This window comes from Barbus barbus (assembly GCF_936440315.1).
Source record: "Barbus barbus genome assembly, chromosome: 1".
Classification (NCBI taxonomy): domain Eukaryota; kingdom Metazoa; phylum Chordata; class Actinopteri; order Cypriniformes; family Cyprinidae; genus Barbus; species Barbus barbus.
This window is the reverse complement of record NC_136729.1, coordinates 39,379,284-39,401,967: the sequence shown is the minus strand read 5'-3', so window position 1 is coordinate 39,401,967 and position 22,684 is coordinate 39,379,284. Positions and strand designations below refer to the sequence as shown.

At 38.1% G+C, this 22,684-nt stretch overlaps 1 protein-coding gene across 1 annotated transcript; it reads right to left on the bottom strand.

The window, feature by feature from the left end:
* Window positions 1–1,764: 1,764 nt before the first annotated feature.
* LOC306846293 (cadherin-15-like) lies at window positions 1,765–22,465 on the bottom strand (the record flags this gene model as incomplete). The annotated part of the gene is made up of 14 exons (XM_079379564.1): window positions 1,765–1,965; window positions 2,352–2,546; window positions 3,201–3,346; window positions 3,426–3,665; window positions 4,736–4,969; window positions 5,110–5,252; window positions 7,238–7,476; window positions 8,048–8,227; window positions 8,313–8,441; window positions 8,569–8,750; window positions 9,385–9,529; window positions 9,900–10,055; window positions 10,426–10,590; window positions 22,418–22,465. 14 exons carry the CDS (start codon window positions 22,463–22,465, stop codon window positions 1,765–1,767), a joined length of 2,403 nt encoding a protein of 800 aa, XP_079235690.1.
* Between the last annotated feature and the right edge of the window lie 219 nt (window positions 22,466–22,684).

The window sequence follows — 22,684 nt, the reverse complement described above, 5'->3', positions numbered from 1 at the left end:
AACTCTCTCTTTACTGAAAATACAGTCTGGTATTATTCCAATCTTATTTTCATAACTTTGTAGGGCAGTCGTGGCCTAATGGATAGAGAGTCGGACTTGTAACCTGAAGGTCGTGGGTTTGAGTCTCAGGATTGTAGGTGGGGGGAGTGAATAAACAACATCATCTCCACCCTCAATACCACGACTGAGGTGAGACACTTGAGCAAGGCACCGAACCCCCAACTGCTCCCCGGGCGCCGCAGCAATAGCTGCCCACTGCTCCGGGTATATGTTCACTACTGTGTGTAATGGATGGGTTAAATGCAGAGCACAAATTCCGAGTATGGGTCACCATACTTGGCCACACACCACTTCCCTTTCCTAAAAGAAAAGATGGCCACAACATTTCACATTTTATTATGAAATAAATATTAAAAACAAAACTATGTAATTCAAAATTGAGAAACACAGAAACTACCAAAATTATTACAATAGGCATTATGTAATTAGGGAAAGCAAAAATATATACATTTAAAGCATCATTCATTTTGCAAACTGTTAATATGCTGCATATGAAAATGATAATTATTCCTAATATTAAGGCTCTTTAAATGTCTTTGTTTTACTTACCGAGGTTAACTGCAGGCAAGCGAAAATAGTATTACAAACACAAATATTACACAAGATACTAATGATGTATAAAAAGAATAAGAACAATTGATCAAAAGTATTATATATATATATATTATTTGATCAAAAAAAATAATTTTATCATTCAGTCTTAAAAATAGATAAACAATTAATGCATTTTTATTTTACAGGAATATGACTTTCTTTCATTGAAACACATAAGAATATATAATTCTGGAGCTGCTGTTTTCTATACAACTAAAGGTGTCCATGGGCGGAAAACATGAGGGATGTTTACATACCATTGAGTAACATAATTTTTTTCTTCCACTTTCCCTTTATATCCATTGACTACCATACATGAGCATTCAAATCACCTGTACTGACTCAAACATGTTTGTTTTGTATTGTTGTTGTTTTTTTATTCACATACGATTGAAAATATCTCATTGGTGCTTTCACTAGTATAATTGATTTAGCATCACTAGTACTGGATTTCATCCAGTATCCTTTGGAGTTACTACTATTCAAACTTGCCACTGTGCAACTTGATGCACCATATTTGACTGTATCTTTATTTATATAGAGAGAGAGAGAGAAAAGAGCAGCTCTGAAGTTTACCAACATAAAAAAATATCCTTCTGTTTTCGATATATGAAAGAAAGTCATGGGTTTAGAATGATGGTTATAAGTAAATGTCAAATTATTCTTCCTGTGTACCCCACATGCTCAGCAAGCCATGACGCATGGTTTATGAACAAGGCATCTCTTTTTGCACCATGTCTAATGAGTATGCACTAATACACGGTTCCTCCCTCCAGTTGGTGCTTTTCACAATGTGAGCCATTTGCACACTGGCCCACAGTAAGCACCTGTCACATCAGCATGTTGAAATAGTTCACTGATCCATGAAGGAAAGGAAAAAGACAGTGTGCGCAGTCTCTTTTTGACACTGATGGCCTCTACACTGATCACTGTGGAACGGATAGAGACCTCCATTTATCTACAATATCAATAATGTTATCCGCCCCCTCGTCCTTACATCATGAGCACTCTCTCATATTGAAGATGGGACATTTGATTTGCATGGAGTTTTGAAGGACATGCATGAATGAGAGTATCTGAACATCTTGAACAAAACAATCAGTCTGGTGCCTAACGTGGGTCGTACATGTTAGCCAGTTTTTTAAACCGTGGTCCCCAGTCATTGAGGTAGTCATAATCCTGGTCCCCATCTGAGCCCATAGAAGCGATAGAGCTAAGGCTGCCTGCTACCGACCCATCACCCTCATAGTCATAGATCAGAGCTGTATCGTATGGTGGGACGTTCGGGTCATTGTCAGCAGTGTCCAGCCCCTGTTGAGGTGAAGCAGAAAAAGTGAGAAAAAGGCGTATTTGGTTTTCATTGGTAATTGCATAGCAAAGTTTTTTTTTCTTTCAGAATATCAGAGAATATGTGTACATTCATTACATTTTAAGGGTGATAGTAAAATAATTGAATCAAAGGCAAATATACAACTTTCTATGTAGTTTTTTTTTTCTTGAAGTATAGTTTATGTAGGACTGCGGTTAATGGATAAATATACTGGAATATGTCTCCCAATGTCTAGGGTGGCAAGCACCTTGGTACTTCTTAAATTCAACTAACCTTTTTAAAGTAAATGCTAAGAAAATCTCCAGCAATTACCCACAAATATTCAAGAATAATTCTTTATTATTATTATTTAAAAAAAAAAACTCACAACATTGATGAAATCTTCTATATCGGTTGGGTCTCCAGGGGGTTTGCGTGGATATGTAGGAGAAGGTAGGTTATGGGGTGCATCTTTCCTTAGAGGTTGTTTTCCTCTGGGCAGGCCGCAGTCTTGTGGGAAAAATGAGGCTGGGGCAGGGACCATATCAGTTGGGTTCCTCAGAAAATCAATATTAAATGCATCCTATAGGAGAGAAACAGCTTTAGGTATTTCAGGAAGTTTAACATTTCACTCAAAGTAGAAAAAATCCAACAAACATTCAACTTTATTATAATTTGCTGAACGATATTGAAGGATTTTGCAAGCGTTTCATGTGGGACAGGAGGCCCTATACATCTGTCCAGTCTATCACTGTAGGATCCATATGTCATATGGGGAAAATCCCGAGGATAAATCAAAGTCTTTGACTCGGACAGGAGCTATGTTCAGTGCTAATCCCATGATGAATGGAATACAAATGCTTACTGCATATGAGCTCCCAACACCATGTAGGCATATAATTTAGCGAGTAGTGTCTATTTATTTAGAAAAAGAAAAAAAGGTTTTCATTTTAATCCTGCTGTGTGAAAAAAAGAATTATTTGGTGTGCTGTGTTGTTCACTATTAATTTTGAAAAATGTAGTAGGTCATGTGAGTACAATACAGAATTAGTCCATACTGAATATACTGCATATAAATCATGTTCTTCCTGTAAGTTACTCTCCACATCTGCTCCTGTCTACTATGTTGCATGATCTTTGCATAATATATTTTATATATTCACTTTCTAAAAATTACTAGGTCAAAATACACTGTATCTACATGTAAAATGTATTAATTTTGTGTCATTGCTCTTACTTCATCCTCTTCTCCTCCTCCCTGCTCATCATAGTGAAACACATTGTCTCGAATGTCATCATCAGACGCTCCGACCAGCAGACCTCCTCCTTTTCTAATGTTCTGCCTTGTGCAGCCCTTCACCGCCACAGCAAGAACAATCAGAACTGGAAAAAAACAAGCTTTATTAGAACAAATTTCAAGTATTTACCACAGGCTGTTCACATAATTATAGTGTTTACTTACAGAACAGAAGAGCAACGCATCCAATAATAATCATAAGGGCAATGAAGCTTATCCCCATTTTGTTTCCAAAGATGGCTGCGGTGTAGCTCTTGCAGTCACCGAAACTGTCACAGGGACACACAGTCACGTTGACCAGAGCATTAGAGGAAAGGGAAGGGGAGCCAGAGTCTGATACGACCACAGGAATAGAGAATTCCCCTTTCTCTATATCTATCAGTGGCTGGAGAACCGCATGGGTCTCTGGTAATGTACATGTAAAGAGACAGAACCAGAAACAAGGGGTCTTAGAAATCATAGTACACTCTGTGAAATCTGTTTCTAAAGCAAAGTTAGCCAACCCTGCTCCTATTGGTCTACCTATCCTCCTGCAGATTTAACTTCCAACCTTTCTTCAACACACCTGCCTGTTATTTTCAAGTAATCCTGAGCACTTTTATTAGCTTCAAATATTTTTGATTATGGTTGGAGGATGGTAGCCCTCAAGGAGCCAGGTTGGCTACTCTTGTTGTAAACTAGTGATTCTCAACTCTGGCCCTCAAGGTCCACTTTTCTTCAGAGTTTTACTCCAACCCTATTCAAATACATCTTAACAAGCCCAGGGTTAGCTACCATTGAGGTCCACTTTCCTGCAGAGTTTTCCAACCCTACTCATATAAATATTACAAGCTAATCAAAGTCAGAGCTGCTGGAAAGTAAAAGGCAGGTGAGGTTGATCAAGGTTAGTGCTAAATTCTGCACGATGGTCGCCCTCCAGGAGAAGGGTTAGCTACTCTTGCTCTAATGCAGTGGTTGTCAACTCTGACCCTTGAGGTCCACTTTGCTGCAGAGTTTAGATCCAACATTGATCAGACTCACCTGCCTTTCTAGTAATCCTGAACATCAGTTTGTTCAGGTGTTTGATTAAGGTTTTCTCTAAATATGAAGTGCAATCTAATCCTTAAAATGCAGCTGTCTTCTTAACTTACTTGATCAGCAAGCTTCAACAAGTAGGTAAGACCAATAAAACAACATCTAGACAAGTACCAAACCAGCATAAACCAGTCTGTTTCCACTCCTGGCTTCTTAGCTAGCTTGATTATCCAAGACTTACTTGGTTAATTAAGAGCAACCTAGATTGACCAGTTCCACCTGAAAGACCATGTTGGTTAACTGGCTTATCCAGCTCACTATGGCTATTCTGGTGCACCAGGTATACCTGCACCAAACCAGCACCCATATCAACCAGGACCAGCATGGACTTTCATACTAATCTAAGCTGTTTTTAGCAGGGAACAAAGATATAAAAATTAAATGTATGTCTAATGCTTTACCATTAAGAGTTATGATGGTCCAGTTGGCAGCCACATTTTGATCAGCAATGTGAAAAGTGAAGGGGTCAGCTTGAGGGGACATGTCCTCATCCACAGCACTAAGCAGAAGGCCCAGTTTATCTCTGTCCCGATCACTGCACACTGTCCCACTCAAGGGTATAAGCACTGGTGGGTAATCATTGGTCTCCCACAGATTGACCTCCAGTGTAGCTGTTGCAGAGATGCCATCAGCGTCTGGAAAGAGAGTTATCATATGAATGATTACCATACTTATTCAAACAAAGACACACTGATAATTTTGTGACGGCATAGTCACAGTATCAAATATTTTATTCTGCTGTTATTATTTTGGTCTTCAGGTCTGAGGTGCTCACCCTGGTCTATAACTTTCACAATAGCAGAGTAAATGTTGTTTCTGACGTGGGGAGACCGGATGTTGAAGAATCTCCTGGCTGTGATTTGTCCAGTTGCGTGGTTAATAGCAAGCCAACTCTCAGGATCCTGAATGATTTCAAACCTGAAAAATATTCACAATCCAATTTCGTATGTAATCTTTCCCTTGTGAAAAATAAGAGCACTTATTACAGAATTAATACTGTAGTTAATTCATAAGTGTGAAATGTTTGTGGGACAATTAACTGCATGTTACCTATGACTAAGCTAAAATGTGTTTACTTTTTATAAAGTAATCTTTTTATAAATTACTATGTTTGATTTAGCCGGTTACTTGCTATTTCTTTGTAATTAATAGTGAAAATGTTTTCTATACAATTTTTTAAAATATATTTTTATGTATATTTAAATTAGTGCTGTCAAAATTAGCGCGTTGTTGGACAGTTTCTTGTGATCTGCTTTTCTTTCTGTGATGTACCATTCTGTAACTGTCACTGAAAATGCTAATAAAAAAGATTTGAAAAAAATAAAATAAAATAAAATAATTAGTGCGTTAACGTAGGCGATAATTTTTTTTTCAGTTTAACGCAGGGGCTGGGCCTAGCAATACACGCACAATGCAAAGGTGCCGTGCATAGCCTGATCAGATCAGATCGCGAAAGAAACTATGAGCATGCAATGTCGTGATCAGTTAAGTCGTGAAGTTGCCAAAAAAGGCAATTAAAGCTGCCATAAAACGCATGCATGTAATATGTTATATATGAGTTACATTAAGAATTTTCTTAATGCACAAAACATGTAGGTCTACATGTCTCTGAAATGGTTTCAAAACTGTTCTGGAGCATCCTAGCACTGTGTCTCCCTCATCCAACACACCCGATTCAGCTCATCAGCTCATTAGAAGAGACTGAAATGGGTCCGAAAAGTTAGAGTTGAGAGAAAATACGATGCGTGTCAGATCTGCGTCATGTTGGGCAGCAGCATCTCTTAAAGAAATAGAAGCCAAAACAACCAAATAACCAGCTGCTGTGATGCCTATTCATCAAGAACAAAAGGAAAAAATGAATTCAATCATTTTTATAGTTTTAAGGATTCATCTGTATGTAGTTTAGAATTTAGTGTTTGATAACTTTATTCCATTTCTGTATATTTCTGCTGAGGGGCACAGGTAGCTAAATATGACATTTATTATAATGGGTTTAGCCTATGTGAAGATTGTTTTAAGTTCACTTAAACTAGAAGTTATCTAATAAATGTTAAAATTGATAGCTCTTAATTATAATGTAAAGTTGAACGGCTATAGTCAATGGTTAAATATTAGGGGGAAACATTTTTATAGGGAAATCAGTATTAATTGGTATCAGTGATACTGGCCTTCAGTCATAAAAATAAAGATGCCATTAAATAAATATTACAAATATACTGTCTTGATGTTGTTTGTACATTAATTTGAAGATTGAATGGGAAATTCTTGAAAACATAAAAGTATATTTAAAACTTTAATATTAGGTGGGATTAATCACGATGAATTTCAGAAAAATGTGCGATTAATTAGTTAATTTTTTTAATCGATTGACAGCACTAATTAATGTATATTTAATGTATACTAAAATATACTTGTAATTACAAATGTGGTATTTAAAGTATATGAACTTAAACATAATATAAAATATCACACTACAGTTAAAATTATTTATAAAAGAATTTTACATGTGCTTTAGTTTGTTAGTCAACACATAAAAATAAATGTACTTATTTAAAACAAAATATGAATAAATCAGTGTTTAAAAATGTACATTAAACTATTAATTTTACTTTATTAAAAAGTGCACTTTTTACACTTAAGTACACTTTCTCAATGTTCCTGAATCAATATCCTTGATATTAATCTACCAATCAAATGAGATTTTGAGTTAATAACATTCTTTAAACAATCAATCAGTCACTCTTTTTTGTGGGTAGTCTAAGCTCAAGGGTTTTGAGCTTGATAAGAGTGCTGTTCCAGGACTAACAAAGGATGTTGACTCAAGAACATCTCCTACATGGCTTATTTGTGCTGTGCAGAATAAAAGTGTGTGTGCAATGATGGTACAGATAAGTGAGCCTCACCTTAGCTTGGCATTATCTGGATCATGAGCAATATCTGAGACCAGGACAGTACCGGGAACAATGGACTCTGCAACAGTCACTTTAATGGGGTTTTTATAGAAGATTGGGGCCTCGTTCTCATTCATCACTCTGACGGTGACTGTAGCGCTGTGTATTTGTTCGTACGGGGCTTTAAGCCTGACTTCATTCTCTGCTTTGACAATGAGCTGGTACTCTTCCTGGGATTCATAGTCTAGCGGCTGTTAGAAAGTAGAGACATTTGAAATGTATTGTACAAATAAGAAACACAAATCACAGTTTCCTGAGGTATGGGTCGATAAGAAAGAGGAGTGATGGAACCTTGAACTATTAAATTTAACGTAAATTAAGCTATTGTCCTGTAAATGGCTAAATGTAAATGTTGATTTAGGCTCACATTTAGATTTCATTTTAAAATACGTATAAATGTTTTTAATAACGTCAATTTTTAATGTAAAATCTTTTATTTTTTGTTATACATCATGTTTAACAATAATGTCAAATCAGAGTTCAGCTGAGAAATACTTTTGTTTTGTGCTATTTTTGGTTACATCAATTTTTGTTTTGACTAAAATAATGTATGAATGATGAATACTTGGCCTTAAAGTGCCCATAAAATCAAACCTGAAGTTTTCTGGCTTTAATATGAATATGTTAACCTTAAGGTTTCACATTAAATCTATTTTAAAAAAGGGACAAGCTTGGTTTGCCATTTGAAATTGGCCAGTAACTGATTTTGATAGTCCCATGGCTGCAGTCTTAAATTTACCACATTTGTTGAAGTAATCTCACCTTAACCACAGAAATGATGCCTTGGTTGGAAACTGGGTCTGTGCGGATGGCAAAGTGCCCTGAAGGATTTACAATGCTGTACTTAATCTTCCAGTTATCTCCACCTTTCTGGTCCTTATCTGTTGCATTGACCCTGCCCAGCTCCGCGATGTACTTGTTCTCCATTGCATCCATGTTGTACTGCAGACACAGAATTGGATCAAGAGCATCACAGTGAACATCACAGACTGTGCATGTTTTCAATTGTTTTTTTGTTGTTACATACCATGGTAGGATGGAATTTTGGAGCATGGTTGTTAATGTCAGAGATGTGAATGATGGCACGACCGGTGGAGGTTAGGCCCATTCCAGACATGTCAGCCACCTGCAGAGTCAGCCTGAAGGACTGCACCATCTGACAACACATCAGGGCATGTTAATACTTTCTTTGTTCAGACTTTGAAATCAGTGTTTTGTGGGTTTTTTTGTCTATGGGGTTGGGTTGTCTATGCTGTTTATTTCTGAAACACAAAATAACCCACATCTCTGTCTAGTCCCACATCTCGAGTGTAGATGACTCCAGTTTTGTTGTTAATGCCAAACATGGTCTTGTTGATGCCATGAGGAGGGATACTCTCTTGCCCAATGATGGAGTAGCTCAGAGCTGCGTTTTCTGTCATTGGATCATCAGAATCTATCGCTGTAACCTGCATCACTGAAGTTCCTGATGACAGAGAACCACACAACATGGTATGATACTTATGTTTGTGCATGTGTAATCTGACTGCCTGACATAAAGGGATAGTTCACTCAAAAATCTATGGTAACCCTGACTGCCAAGTTTCAAAAAGGAAAGGAAGGAAGTACAAAGGAAATACCAGAAGGTACCATAAAAGTGATCTGTATGACTTGTGTAATATATTCCAAGTCTTCTAAATCAATATGATAGCTGTGTGAGGAATAGAACAAAATCTAAGTTGTTTCTTACAAAAAAAAATATCCTCCTTATAATGTCATGATACATTTATATTATGCTAGTATGTCTTTGTTTGCTTACAACCAGAAATACAGTGCACTCGACACCAAATAAGAAGATGACATTGTGCGTAAACTTCAGTGATTCTTGCATGGATTTTGAACATGCAATGTGGAACACGGAATAGACATTTTGCTAAATAACGTAATTTGAGAAGAAGAAAGAAAAGCATACACGGTTCAGTGGAAATTAAGGTGATGATATAATTTTCATTTTCAACTATTCATTGCATTGATGTGACCATGTTTTCTTCTTTTATATAAAATATTTCTTTTATTTCTTAAAATAATTTTTGAAATGCTGTTGTATATGCATATCTTACCTGGAACAGAGAATTCTGGGATAGTGCCAACAAACTCCTTCTGGGTAAATTCAGGCCTGTGGTCATTCTGATCTAAAACGTAGATTTCAATGGTGGTGGGACTTTCCAATCTCTCTCCACTTGGGGAGAGTGCAAACGCTTTGAGCTGAGGACATTATACATATAAGTTATTCAGATATATCCCATAATTCATAATGCTTCAGCTTAGAATCTCTTATCTGTGAGCTCTACAGTGGGGTTCATAAGTCTGGGACCTTACTGTAAATGTGGAAAAAAAAACAGTATCAGAATTGTAGAAAAAAAAAAAAATCAAAAGAAAGAAATCTTATGACATAAAATGAGTAAAAAATATTTAAAATCAAATAATGGATATGGTTCTGCACTATTTCTTGGTCAGTTATTCAGTTTGATAAAAATGCAATAAAAGCTTCCTATTTTTACTAGTGGTCTCAGACTTTTATTTCCCTTTGTATAAGACTTCATTATAAAAACACAATTCCAACAAGCATGTTTACCTTGAAACTCTTGTGTTTTTCCCTGTCTAGTGGCATTTTGCTCTTGATCCATCCTGTTTTTTCATCAATTTCAAAGAGGCCTTTGGGGTCCTGGTCAACCCCGGGTCCCTCCAGCATGTATATCACCTCCCCGGTGAAAACCTTGTCTGATTTGATCTGTGAGAGTGGACATGGAACGTGTTACAGCTGTATGGTAAACAGATTATATCTCCTAGAATGGGAAGATACGTTTCATGTTTTACCAGATATTTACTATGTGTGTGTGTGTGTGTGTGTGTTACACACAGGGCCTTGCTAATTCTTTTATTTTGCTGTATTGCATATAGTATAACAATTTTGTTCTTTGTGATATTTTTGTAGTTGTTCTAAACCAGAATAATATGAAGAATAAAGTACAGTTTATGTCGTTTGATAGCTATAAAAAGACATTACCACTTTAAATAGCTTCAATAAGTATACTCTACTGAACTCTGAAAATGTTTTATTTTTATTTTTATACACAGTATCTTTTCAGCTGTTTGTTTACCTGGACCAGATCTTCAGGGACCTGCTTGCTGTTTTCTGATACTCTGATTGGTGGAATGACCCAGTCTCTCTTGACCCTGACCTGTGGACCTGCACTCCTGTGTCTCCATGGGTACAGCACAGCTGGGTTCAGATCGCTCTGTGTTACCTGACTGCTGCTGCTGACCTGCAACAAAAACACATGGAGCAGTTATTTATAATCTGGATGCTCTTCCATGACATGCACACAATCCACAGCAGTCTTTCTACATCTGAATAATTTCTGTGCCACTAATTTTACTAAAATTGCAAAAAATAATGGCCCTGCTGGCTGATGTCATGAAAAGCAGTCTTTCTCCATTGTGACCCTGGACCACAAACCCAGTCTTAAGTCGCTGGGGTATATTTGTAGCAATAGCCAGAAATATATTGTATGGCTCAAAATTATTGATTTCTCTTTTATGCCAAAAATTATTAGGATATTAAGTAAAGATCATGTTCCATGAAGATATTTTGTAAATTTCTTATCGTAAATATATCAAAACTTCATTTTTGATTAGTAATATGCATTGCTAAGGACTTCATGTGGTAACACTTTATTTCGATAGTCCACTTTAGACATTCTACTAACAGTAGGTAACTTTGCAACTACATGTCAACTAGCAGTCATTAGAGTATTAGTAGACCGTCTGCTTAATATCTTCTAACACTTTATTTTGATGGATCCACAACATACAACATACTGACTATTAGAAACTTTGCAAGTATATGTCAACTTATTCTACTAACCCTAAACCTACCCTACTGAGAGTTAGTAGACATGTAGTTGCAAATTAATGAGAATTAGTTGACATGTTGACATTACAAAGTTACTTATAGTTAGTAGAATGTCTAAAATGAACTATCGAAATAAAGTGTAACCCTTCATTTGGATAACTTTAGAAGCGATTTTCTCCGTGTTTAGATTTTTTTGCACCCTCAGATTCCAGATTTTCAAATAGTTGTATCTCGGCCAAATATTGTCCGATCCTAACAAACCATACATCAATGGAAAGCTTATTTATTATACATATATTTATACATATTATACATATATGTATATATATGTATAAATATATATACATATATGTATAAATATAAATTTAGAAAAATTGACACTTAAGACTGGTTTTGTGGTCCAGGGTCACCATTAAGGACTCAAAAGTACCTCAGTATTCTAAGTATTTTGCATTTTTTACAGTTTTGTATTTTACAGTAATCATTAAATGATTCATTTTAATTTGATTTAATTCAGCATTCCCTTGTGTAAAAGAAGTGCTTAATTGCATTGAATGTGCACTTCTGATGTACTTTAGGTCTAGTATATGGAATATTTCTACAAAAATGTACTTGCAGATAATATAATATTAATAAAATAAAAGGCACTTGCACTTAAGAAGTAGGCCTACACTTATTTGGACATGTAAACAATGTACTTTTAACTGTAGTGTATTATTGATATTACATTTAAAGTTAATTTTTTTTTAATTTCATTACAAATATGTATTAAAACCATGTCATACAAGTCTCAATAGAAATTATATAAAATATATTTTAGTAGACCATAAATGCTTGTCAATACATTCTGCAGTACACTTTAACCATATTTTAAAGACAATAGAAGTAATTATGAAATTAGATATGCAGATGTACTCAAGTCCGATTTGAGTGGGTCAAAAAGGCACGTTTAAGTTAATCTAATTGCATTTAATATAAATAATACATTTTCAGGTAATTATAAATAACATGCAGTCAAGTGTCTTAAAACATTACATTCAGTAAATTCTTTCAAATGATATTATTTGCATACTTTTAAGAAAAAGTATGTTAAAGTGTTACAAGGGTTGGCACTTTCACGGTCTCACAAACTGCATCGTGGTCGGATCCCACACTACGCCTAGATAAGTGGTTCTCTGTACTGGAGAAAGCACACTTTTCTTGGCATTCAGTCTCGACCCCAGCTCTTTCAAGTGCGCGAGAACGACACCTCGATGACGAATCTCCAGCTGCTCCAATTGAGCTAGAATCAACCAATCGTTGATGTAAAAGTGCGGGGTGAGAGTGCAAGGCCAACGGGAAGAACTCGATATTGGTAAGCTTTGCCCTCAAAAGCAAACCGCAGGGACTTCCTGAGAGTGGGAAGGATGGAGACGTGGAAGTATGTGTCTTTTAGATCTAACGTGACAAACCAGTGCTCGGACTTGATCTGAGATACTTACCTGTTAAAGTTTTGAGCATCTTGAACTTCAGTCTGCTGACTGAGCGGTTCATCTGATGCAGATCTAAAATGGGACGCAATCCTCCATCCTTCTTGGGAACTATGAGGTACCGGCTGTAGAACCCGGACTCTCTTTCGTGAGGAGGGACCAACTCGATGGCCTCCTTCCTCAAGAGAGTACTCTACTTCTCGTTCCCTTACCAGAGCCTGCTCAGGGCCCACCTGAGTGGGATTCACCCCATTGAATTGAGGCGGAGGAGAACCAAACTGGATTTTGTAGCCTCTCTCTACAGTATGCAGGACCCATGGAGACACATTTGGCAATAGCCAAATTGTCTACTAAGGGAACCAGTCTCTTGAGACTGGCTTCTGGTGTACCCAGAGCGGCTAGCTCTGTGTCCTGGAATTGCACACCGGCAGGAGACGGCCAAACTAGCTGCTCTAGAGACATTTAGGCGGAAGTAACTGAGAGAAGCGCTCGCTGGAGACCGTTGCGGCCTGGAACACGGCAGGGTTGGCAGACCGATCTCCCGAGGGCACTGAGGAGAGACGGGCCCAGTGTAATGCGATGTACGCCGCTCTTCCCCAGAGGGGCCGGCCCTCAGAAGTCCTGGGTCATAGGCAGCAGGACGTTTTAGCCAAAGAGTACCCAGCGAGAATGATGATCCGCAGATCTGCCTTCTGCTAGAAGCCTTTGGCCTGGGAGCGCGACTCTGACTCCAATATTATCGGGAGTACGAGAGGTGGCTCCTATATACACATATGTATGTGTATGCATATATACACACACATCTAACTTCTCATAGTTAGATGAAATACATCATTTAATTCCTCAGAAATTAAATGCAGAAAGACAACCAGACGAGTAAACACGGTGTGATATGAAAAGGATTCATAATAAGAATGAGAATGACGTAATGCACGCGGTCGCCTCGGCAACGCACGCTGCAACAGCGAGCTCTCACTAAAAGGGGGAAGAACCGCATCGCGGGCTTCCAGCCCCAAGCGAGAGTGCTAGATCTGGGGAATGCAGGTGGAGATAGGGCGAACCCGTCTCCAACCCATCCGCCAGATACATGTTGCAATCCCCGCGATCTCACTCGCCGCCATGCCTCAGCAGTGGCGGACCGGAGCCGCGAGATCTTACGGCGGGGAAAAGCACAATCAGCCCTTTATCTTTAGAGCTGACAGCGCGAATATAATGATGTCGTCATTCATAATATGCTTGTGCAAACACTGCAAATTTACAAAGCTCATCGACGTCTTTCAAGTCCACCTCCTCGGAGGAAGACAAGCGGAGCGTCGAGCCCTCTCTCTTGGGGAAGAAACCGCGGGGCGGGACTTCCGAACACAGAGAGCGGGCGCTAGAGCTGATGATCCATGTGCGAGCCCCACGAGTGCAGCCGCAGGGCCAGCACCGTGAGGAACACTCGCAAACGCTCCCTTCTCGAACTTAAGAGAGCCCTCCGGGAGCGAAGAGTGCGTAGCGGAAGCCGCTCACACATAGTGTGAGCAGTCGGCCCCCTCGAGAGCCGACTCCGCATGCTTCGCGTCCAGGCAGACCACGCGCAAACTGTGTGTATTCCCGCTCGTGATTGTAGTGAGAGCAGGGAGGAACACTAGGGTGACCAGACGTCCCGAAAAATTCGGGACAGTCCCGAAATCTAAGCTGCTGTCCCGAATCCCGAATCCCGCTCTAATTGTCCCGAAAATTATACTGAAGCAAAATCTTAAATAGTTATTGTCTGATAAAACATAAAAAACTGTCCGTGGAGCGAGGTTGAGTCATCCTGCAGCCTGGCAACCAGCCCCCGCCGGCTGCTCATTGGCTGCAGCATCTTGGTTTATTTTTTTTGGTTCATTAACTTCAGTTTGAAGTATAAAACTAGCCTAACGTTACTTCTATATTATATAAAATTATATGTATATGTAGGCTACTTATATTAATAAAACATGATTGGTTCAGTCACTTTCGTTTGAAATTCATTATCTTTATTATTCATTATTCATTACCCCCCCCCACCCCTCTCGTCCCGAATTTCAAACAATCTCATCTGGTCACCCTAAGGAACACACAGCTTGAAGCGTGATCCGAGATCGCCCTTATTCTTTGATTTACTTGTGGCCTTAGACGTAGTCCTTTTTTTTTTTGACAAACAACACCAAATAAGACTCACAAACCAAATATCGGACTGACAGATACACATAACGCTTGCTGAATGACAGAAAGCTGAAGCCGGCTCTGCCGCACTTGCCTTTATAGCTTCCTGGTCATGACGTCACCCGCCCGTGACGCCTCGCCCTTCCAGTGGACTGATTGTACAGGTGATTCAGAGCGCGGTCACGCTGAAGGCGTTCCCTAAGCATCTTAAATTCGGACGCAGCTCGAGTTCCTGAAGGGGAACCTGACAACCACATTAATTTGGATTGCTATAAATCTTTGATTGCATATGTTAATATTATAATTGCACTGATATGTTCAGCCAAAATAAAGGGCTCTTACAACACTCCCGTCCCCCTCTCTCTCTCTCTATCTCTCACACACACACTCATGCAGCTGTTTAGCAGGGAAACAGGCTCAGTTTTTGCCACCCAATGCCAGTCACTCTGAAACACATTGGCTGTATCCGAAATCGCCCCCTATACCCTCAAATAGTGCACTATTTGAGGGGACAGCCATTTTAAGTGGTGTTCGAAACCATAGTGGATGTTCTCGAGTGCACTCATTCAATCCCACAATGCACCGCAAAAACGAGTGTACAACCGATGTACACTCAACGGCTAGAGAATCCCCAGAATGCACTGCGCCGCGTCTCTCGCCAGAAGATGGCGCCCGCAGCTGAATCATCCATCCATTGATTCTAAAAGCGCTCGTCCACGGCGTAATACAACACTGGTACAAAATTAATTGTAAATTGACTATTAGGGTTTATACATAATTTCCGTGACAGAGTTCAAGATAAATCCTTTAATCTTACTACTGGAGCTGCCCGTTTCAAATGATTATTAAACAGCAGGCAAACTATGCAAAAGTGGCAGTCCTTCCGGTGCACTCAGTGTCCGAATTCACTCACTCGTTTTCATTCACTCCTTCAAGTGAACTGTATGAGTGGACTAATGTAGGGAATAGTGAATGAGGGTATAGGGGGCGATTTCGGATACAGCCATTCTCTTTTGCCTGCACCTGACTGAGGTCAGAGGTCAGCTGCTAAACGTGCTTTAGTGACAAAATTCCACACACGGTGACAGAATTCTCACATACACTAACGCAATGTGTGTCAAACAGTGAAAAATTCTCACTCTGGACCAAGGCTGATTTATGAAACTACAAAAACTATGTAACTGTAGTCATTTGCCAAAGATAAATGCAAGAAGTAACATTGTGTAAATGGCTTTGAGTAATAATCTGCACCATCAGGGTCTAAAATTAAATTAGTTTGCCACACCTGTCACTGGTGAGTATGTAATTAAAATTTACTAGCCATAAATACCTCTATTAATACTTCATCCATGAAAGTATTTATTTGCTTTGCTACATTATATTTAGGATACGCTTGTGAAAAATAAGTGCGCTTAAATACTCACTTGTAGAGTACTTCAAATCTTAAAAGTATATATTTTTTAAAAGTGTACTTTCACATAATATACTGACTCAGATTCACACATTTTTAAACAGTTTAACACACCTTTAAAAAGAGCACTTTGTAAAAATGTCAAAGTAAAAGTTAATGCAAAGTACATTATAAATCATGTTTTAATAATATTTTATTGTGAAAAAATACACTTATTTTGGTGTTGATGACATGATGTCCAAAGGACATGAATTACTTGATTATGATTTAAACTATAGTGTGTTTTTCAACATTACATTTAAAATTACTGTTTTAAATGTACTAAATTGCAACTTTAATTACAAATATAATTAAATGATATCCAGGTTTCAGTAGAAATTACATTAAAGTATATTTTAGTTGGCCATAAATGCTTGTCAGTTTAACCATATTTCAAAGACACTGGAAGTAATTATTACATTACATATAACAATATACTTCAGACATACTTAAGTGGGTCAAAAAGTGATCTGAAGTTCAACTAATTGCATTTAATTTACATTTAAACTATAAGGCATTTCTATTAAATTGCAATTAACGTAATTGCATTAAGTGTCCAAAAACGTAATTGCATTAAGTGTCCAAAAATATTACAATCAGTTTGTACTTATGTAAATAATATACTTCAAAAGAATATACTTAAGTACTCTTTTTAAAAAGTATGCTGAAGTGCACTTCCTTTTCACACGGGGTCTTTTATTTCAAATGATTATTGATTGATTAATGATTTATTTTGACCAAATTTGAAAAAAAGTGTGATTTGTATTTATTTATTTTTAATAAAAGAAAAAGTTGGACAAGTTCCAAAGTATCGTTTTGTACATTCTGTTGTACTATGTTGCAATTCCTAAAAAAGTTATTAATAAACTGACCAGTACTCACCGAAGGCAATTCTTTTTTGTGCATTTGGCGCTCTCTAAGTGTTAATGTTGGACCCTGTGTAACAAATTTGAGGAACAAAAGACTAAGAAGACCACATTTAAAAATACAATATATTTTATCACCATATAAAAATCCTAAATAGCAGCGATGGCTGTCATAGTTCTTTGATTTCCTCATGGGTGCAGCGGAGGAACTATTTCCTGAAGGCATGCCTCTGAGCAGCCCATGCAGAATGCTGGACATCACAGGCATGCACAGACCCTGCTAGAGTGCACTAATCTTAGAGCAGCCTGAATTCTCCATTCTGCTAGTGTAGTACTATACATTACACTCAGTCTAAGGTGTTTACTCTTGTATTTTTTTGACTATTTGAACTGAACACACACACATATAACCATGCAAATGTATGGAAAGACAAGTTAGGTGAATTCAGTTCAGTTCAAATTAGTGATAGATCTGTATCATTCAATCTGGTATCCAATATTTTACTATTTTGCGACTATCGGAATTAATACCTTTATAGAAATCGTAATTTCAACTAGTGTCACTTCAAAAAACCACAGTCAATCCTTTTCTACGTTGTTTGTGTTCAAAAAGTTTGTTTGTGAATTTTTGTGAGTAAATATTGTAAAATAATTTCATTTCCATTTATTTTAAGCATTATTGTGTATATTTAATTGTCATAGTTTCTAGTGAAGTGACATTCAGCCAAGAATGGTGACCCATACTCGGAATTCGTGCACTGCATTTAACCTATCCAACGTGCACACACACAGCAGTGAACACACACACACCGTGAACATACACCCGGAGCAGTGGGCAGCCATGCTGCAGCGCCCGGGGAGCAGTTGGGGGTTCGGTGCCTTGCTCAAGGGCACCTCAGTCGTGGTATTGAGGGTGGAGGGTTGAGGGTTTCTATTATACATATTAACATACTATCAACTAGAAGAAATCTGGGTTGGATATTTGAGTTTCCATTGGACTCAGTTGAGCTGTTGGGGTTCAGTCCCCAAGATCAAAGTGTGTGTTGGTGGGAAGTCAGTATTCTGGGTGGCATTTACAGGAGGTCTCTTGATGTCTTTAACAGAGCTGCACATTTGATTACTTCTCTTATCATTTTCCCAGGGTCTTCTTATGTATTTCCTCACCTTATTTAGGACATGCATGAGTGCTTTTTAGTCTGTTCATTCTTCTCTGAACTTCCTAGACTGTCCACCTGGAAAGATTAAACATTTGTTTCTCCTACAGAGAGAAGCAGTGAGATTAAATTAAATGAAGAGTAAATGAACACAGCTTTTTCCTCAGAAAAAGGCCCCAGTGATCTCAAATCTCTCTCCTTAAAATCTCAACAATGTTTAAAAAACGGTTCAGATTTGCCCAAATACTAAAGGCTGCGAATCAAATCTGATTGACTTTATATTAACTCAAATTCATCCATTTTTGCTTCTAAGGATTTTTTAAAAATACAACTCTGGTAGAAATACTTGAACGAGACATAAGTGAGCTCTCCATTATGTCTCCTGAGCAATGTGAGCTGTATGTGAAAACATTTGCTCAAGGGAAGCACTAAACTGTCACAGGGCTGAAAATACCCTACTGTCTGAACCAAATACTAATACCCCCAGAGACAGCAGGTGCCAACCCCAGACATTGTGGCAATCCCCAACCTCTCATTCAGTTATCCACCAAAACATAGCCTAGACTTTTTTAATGATAGTTTTATGAAGGTCCAAGAAAGTGTAGTCCTTTTGGACCTTTTAGTACTCTGGGAAAAAATCCACAGTTGTTGCTCTCTGGGTCACATTTAACCCAGTTTAGCTCTACTTTTACCGGAGTAAGGCATTCCTAAAGCTCCACTGACATATGGCAGGGTCAGCTGGTCCGAACCATGCCACTGATGGTGCAGGCATGACTAACAGAATGAGATATTCTACATTTCTGAGGGGGAGAACAAACTAAGTGAGTGTGGAACACATTAGGCCTAAGCATGTGTGTCCAACAGAGTTTTGAACTAGTTTTAGTGCTATTTGGAGTTATATTCATGAATGTCGAAATAGTTGCAATTTTTTAAGATAAATAAATTTAAATGTGTATATAAAACTCAAATTAGCTTTGTGGATAAAAGCTAGCATGTACTGTATGTATAAACCTCATAATTCTTGGATGAATTGTATGATTAGATACCAAAATTTGGCATTTAGTTTATCTTGGCTAACTGGGGATGTAATATTGTACATGTGTGATCCTGTGTGTGTCTCAGAAACAGTATGGCATGACAGAATGCCAGGCTGGATGAGAGGTTTGAGGGGTCACACAGGTGGCCACATTCTGTCATGTCATTCCAAGTCCAGTAAGTGCCTTGTGTCCAAGGTCACCCCTTTCATTCTTTCTAAACTAAAATATAATTTAATGTCATTTCTATGGAAACTTGACATGTAAGTAATGTGTACTTACACAATTGTAATGATGTTGCAATTTAATACACTTGAAATATATTTAAAATGTAATGTTAAAAACACTCGTAGTAGACAGAGATATTTAATATTAAGTAAAGTAAAGTCGTGACGTATTGTCAAGTATGGTGACCCATACTCGAAATTGGTGCTCTGCGTTTAACCCATCCAAGTGCACACACACAGCAGTGAGTAGTGAACAAATGCACACACACACACACACACACACACACACACACACACACACACACACCGTGAACACACACCCGGAGCAGTGGGCAGCCATGCTGCGGCGCCCGGGGAGCAATTGGGGGTTCGGTGCCTTGCTCAAGGGCACCTCAGTCGTGGTATTGAGGGTGGAGAGAGCGCTGTACATTCACTCCCCCCACCTACAATCCCTGCCGGCCGGGGACTCGAACCCGCAACCTTTCGATTACGAGTCCGACTCTCTAACCATTAGGCCACGACTTCCCCACGCATGGAACAACTGGTCTCAGAATGTCTGTGACTAAGAGAAACCCAAAGTTGCCAGTTAGACTGACTATCACCAGCTGGACGGGTGCATGAACTCAACACTGGCTGCTTTATTAACAAATTTTTCGCTCATTGCATGGCCTGGGAGAGTTGGCCTCCAATTTCCGCAGCCAAGATTACCATGTGAGACAAATGGGGTTGAGTCTGCATCTGGTAACAGCTGCGCACCGTCATATCAAGACCACTCCACCAGAGGCATGTGTGAATCTCAATGCACCCCACTGTACTCTCAGTGAGACATAAGCCTCTCCTGGGACATGAGCTTTGGGAATTCCTAGCACTCCCTGCCTGATCACCAGAGAGTTTAAACAAATTAAGTTATCTTACATGAAATACATGAACTATTACCAATGTGTCCAGAACCATAACAGCCACGAATAACCAGCACTGATAAACAGAATTACTATAAAGTTATCAGACAACGATTTGGAGGAAACTTACAAATCCAACATTAACATGCACTGACATTGCATGTGCTGATATTTTCTTGCCCCATGATGTGTAATGTATTGCACATTCTCTCTGTATTTTTACATCAGTTGAGGAAAGGAAACACATTAAATGTACATATGGTAGAATTGTTTATCAAAGAATTACACCAATAGAAAAATATTCTCTGAATTCATTTTCCTCCTTAGTGTAATATCCTAGTAAAATTTCAGAAGAAGTCTTATTGTTTTAAGGTGTGGCTTGATTTCAAAAGGGATTTGAATATGACAGAAAGACTAAATTATCTGAGATACCCACATTCATTTTTTAAAGCTCAATACTTTTCATGTATTGTCTATCTATTTATATTTCTCCTAAAGAACTTTAGGCAAAAAGTTTGAGACAAAGCTAAGCCTGAAATTAAATGCATCTGAAAACAGAATGAGTTATGAATGAGTTATTTTTCTAATACTAATTGCTAATGCTTTGGAAAATGGATGATTTTGGATCAAAAGGCCAAAGTACCTTTAAACATGAAGCCTAAGTAACTTTGAAGCAATTGTTCTTGAATTGTTCATAAATAACATGGCGGCCACTCCTGTTTATGAATAGCATGATGAAAGCTTGCCCATGAGGGCAACAACAGGACAAATCTCTCACTTTAGAATCTGTGTCTAAACAGATTCATCTAAACAGTTCTGATCAGTGATTGTGGCGAATATTTACGCCAGTGTGACTTTGTTTGCATTCTCATTCGTTGTCTTCACGATTACACTAGTGACAGACCAAAGGGGGCCTTGACACGTAACGTCAAACGAGGTTAAAACCAGCTGTATTTCTCTTCTTATTATTCATTATCTGTCATCGTTCAATTTATCAGAAATGAAGCGTGTTTAGATCATTCATTTCCACCAACAATATAATGCATCTGACGGCTAGTAAATTTCAGCCAGTTGATCAATTACCAAATCAATCAATTACCAAACACTATACCACTAAAGATGATTTCAGCAGATGTGACCAAAGGTCAAAATTGTAACCACTTCTTAAGCACAGACTCTTTAGCCAACAAGATAAACTAACGCTAATCAAATTACATAGCATTGCTAAAAAAAATAAAGCACAATGCAAGTCCACAACTGCTGTCTATTGCAAACCATACAGTAGCTTCACATTTGTTTGAAGTTTCTAGAAGTTTATTTGATTGTGTTGAGCAAATCATGTTATAATTATCAAAGACAATGTCGGCAATCAACAGCAAACGTATGGGGAAAAACATTTGAGGTTCATAAAAGTGCTCTTTGAGCTGTAAGATGAGAAGGTACCACATGTCTAAACATTAAATAAAATATATGATATAAAATATAAAAGCCATTGTAAAATGCACATTAACACACTTCTGAGACCAGCTGAATTCTGTATTATGTGTCAGATTGCCTTTGTGCAGTCGAAATAGGCTAATTAATTATATTATTTAGTGAATAATTATGCATTATTGAATGATTATTATATGTAAATATTAAATTTAATAATTTTAATGTGCACACTGAAAAAAATGGAGTAAACTAAACGTGACATTTTAAAGTAGAAAAACTGAAATAGTATTTTCTTTTTAAATGTGCTCCTAGTTTCCTTGTATTATTTATTTATTTGTTTATTCATATTGTCAAAATCACAGTGTGATTTTGACTGTACCTATGACCCCTAAAAATTGTTATTGAATAGTAACCTCACAGGGCTTATTGCTTGATTGTATCTTATCTTTTAACATTTTCTGCGCAACTTAGAGTTCACTGAGCCTGAAGTTAAAATTCACAGAATACACTTAATATGTAAAGCTCAACTCACCTGACACACAATGGCCAGCAGTGCACCCAGGACTGCCACAGCCTTCATCATCTGGCTTTTGATCCTTCCTGTACACTAAAAACCACTGCCAAATGATAAAACACAGGAGAGTTGGACAACAGTGTCCAAGCTAAATTTGCAATGAGGTAGAGACACAGACGTCTCCAGGCTACTAGAAGCTCTTGTTCCTCATCTCTCAGTCTGGGTTGTCTGTGCAGGGTAGTTGAGTGACAGCACATGTGTGCAGGGCCGCCTGAACCCAGCCCC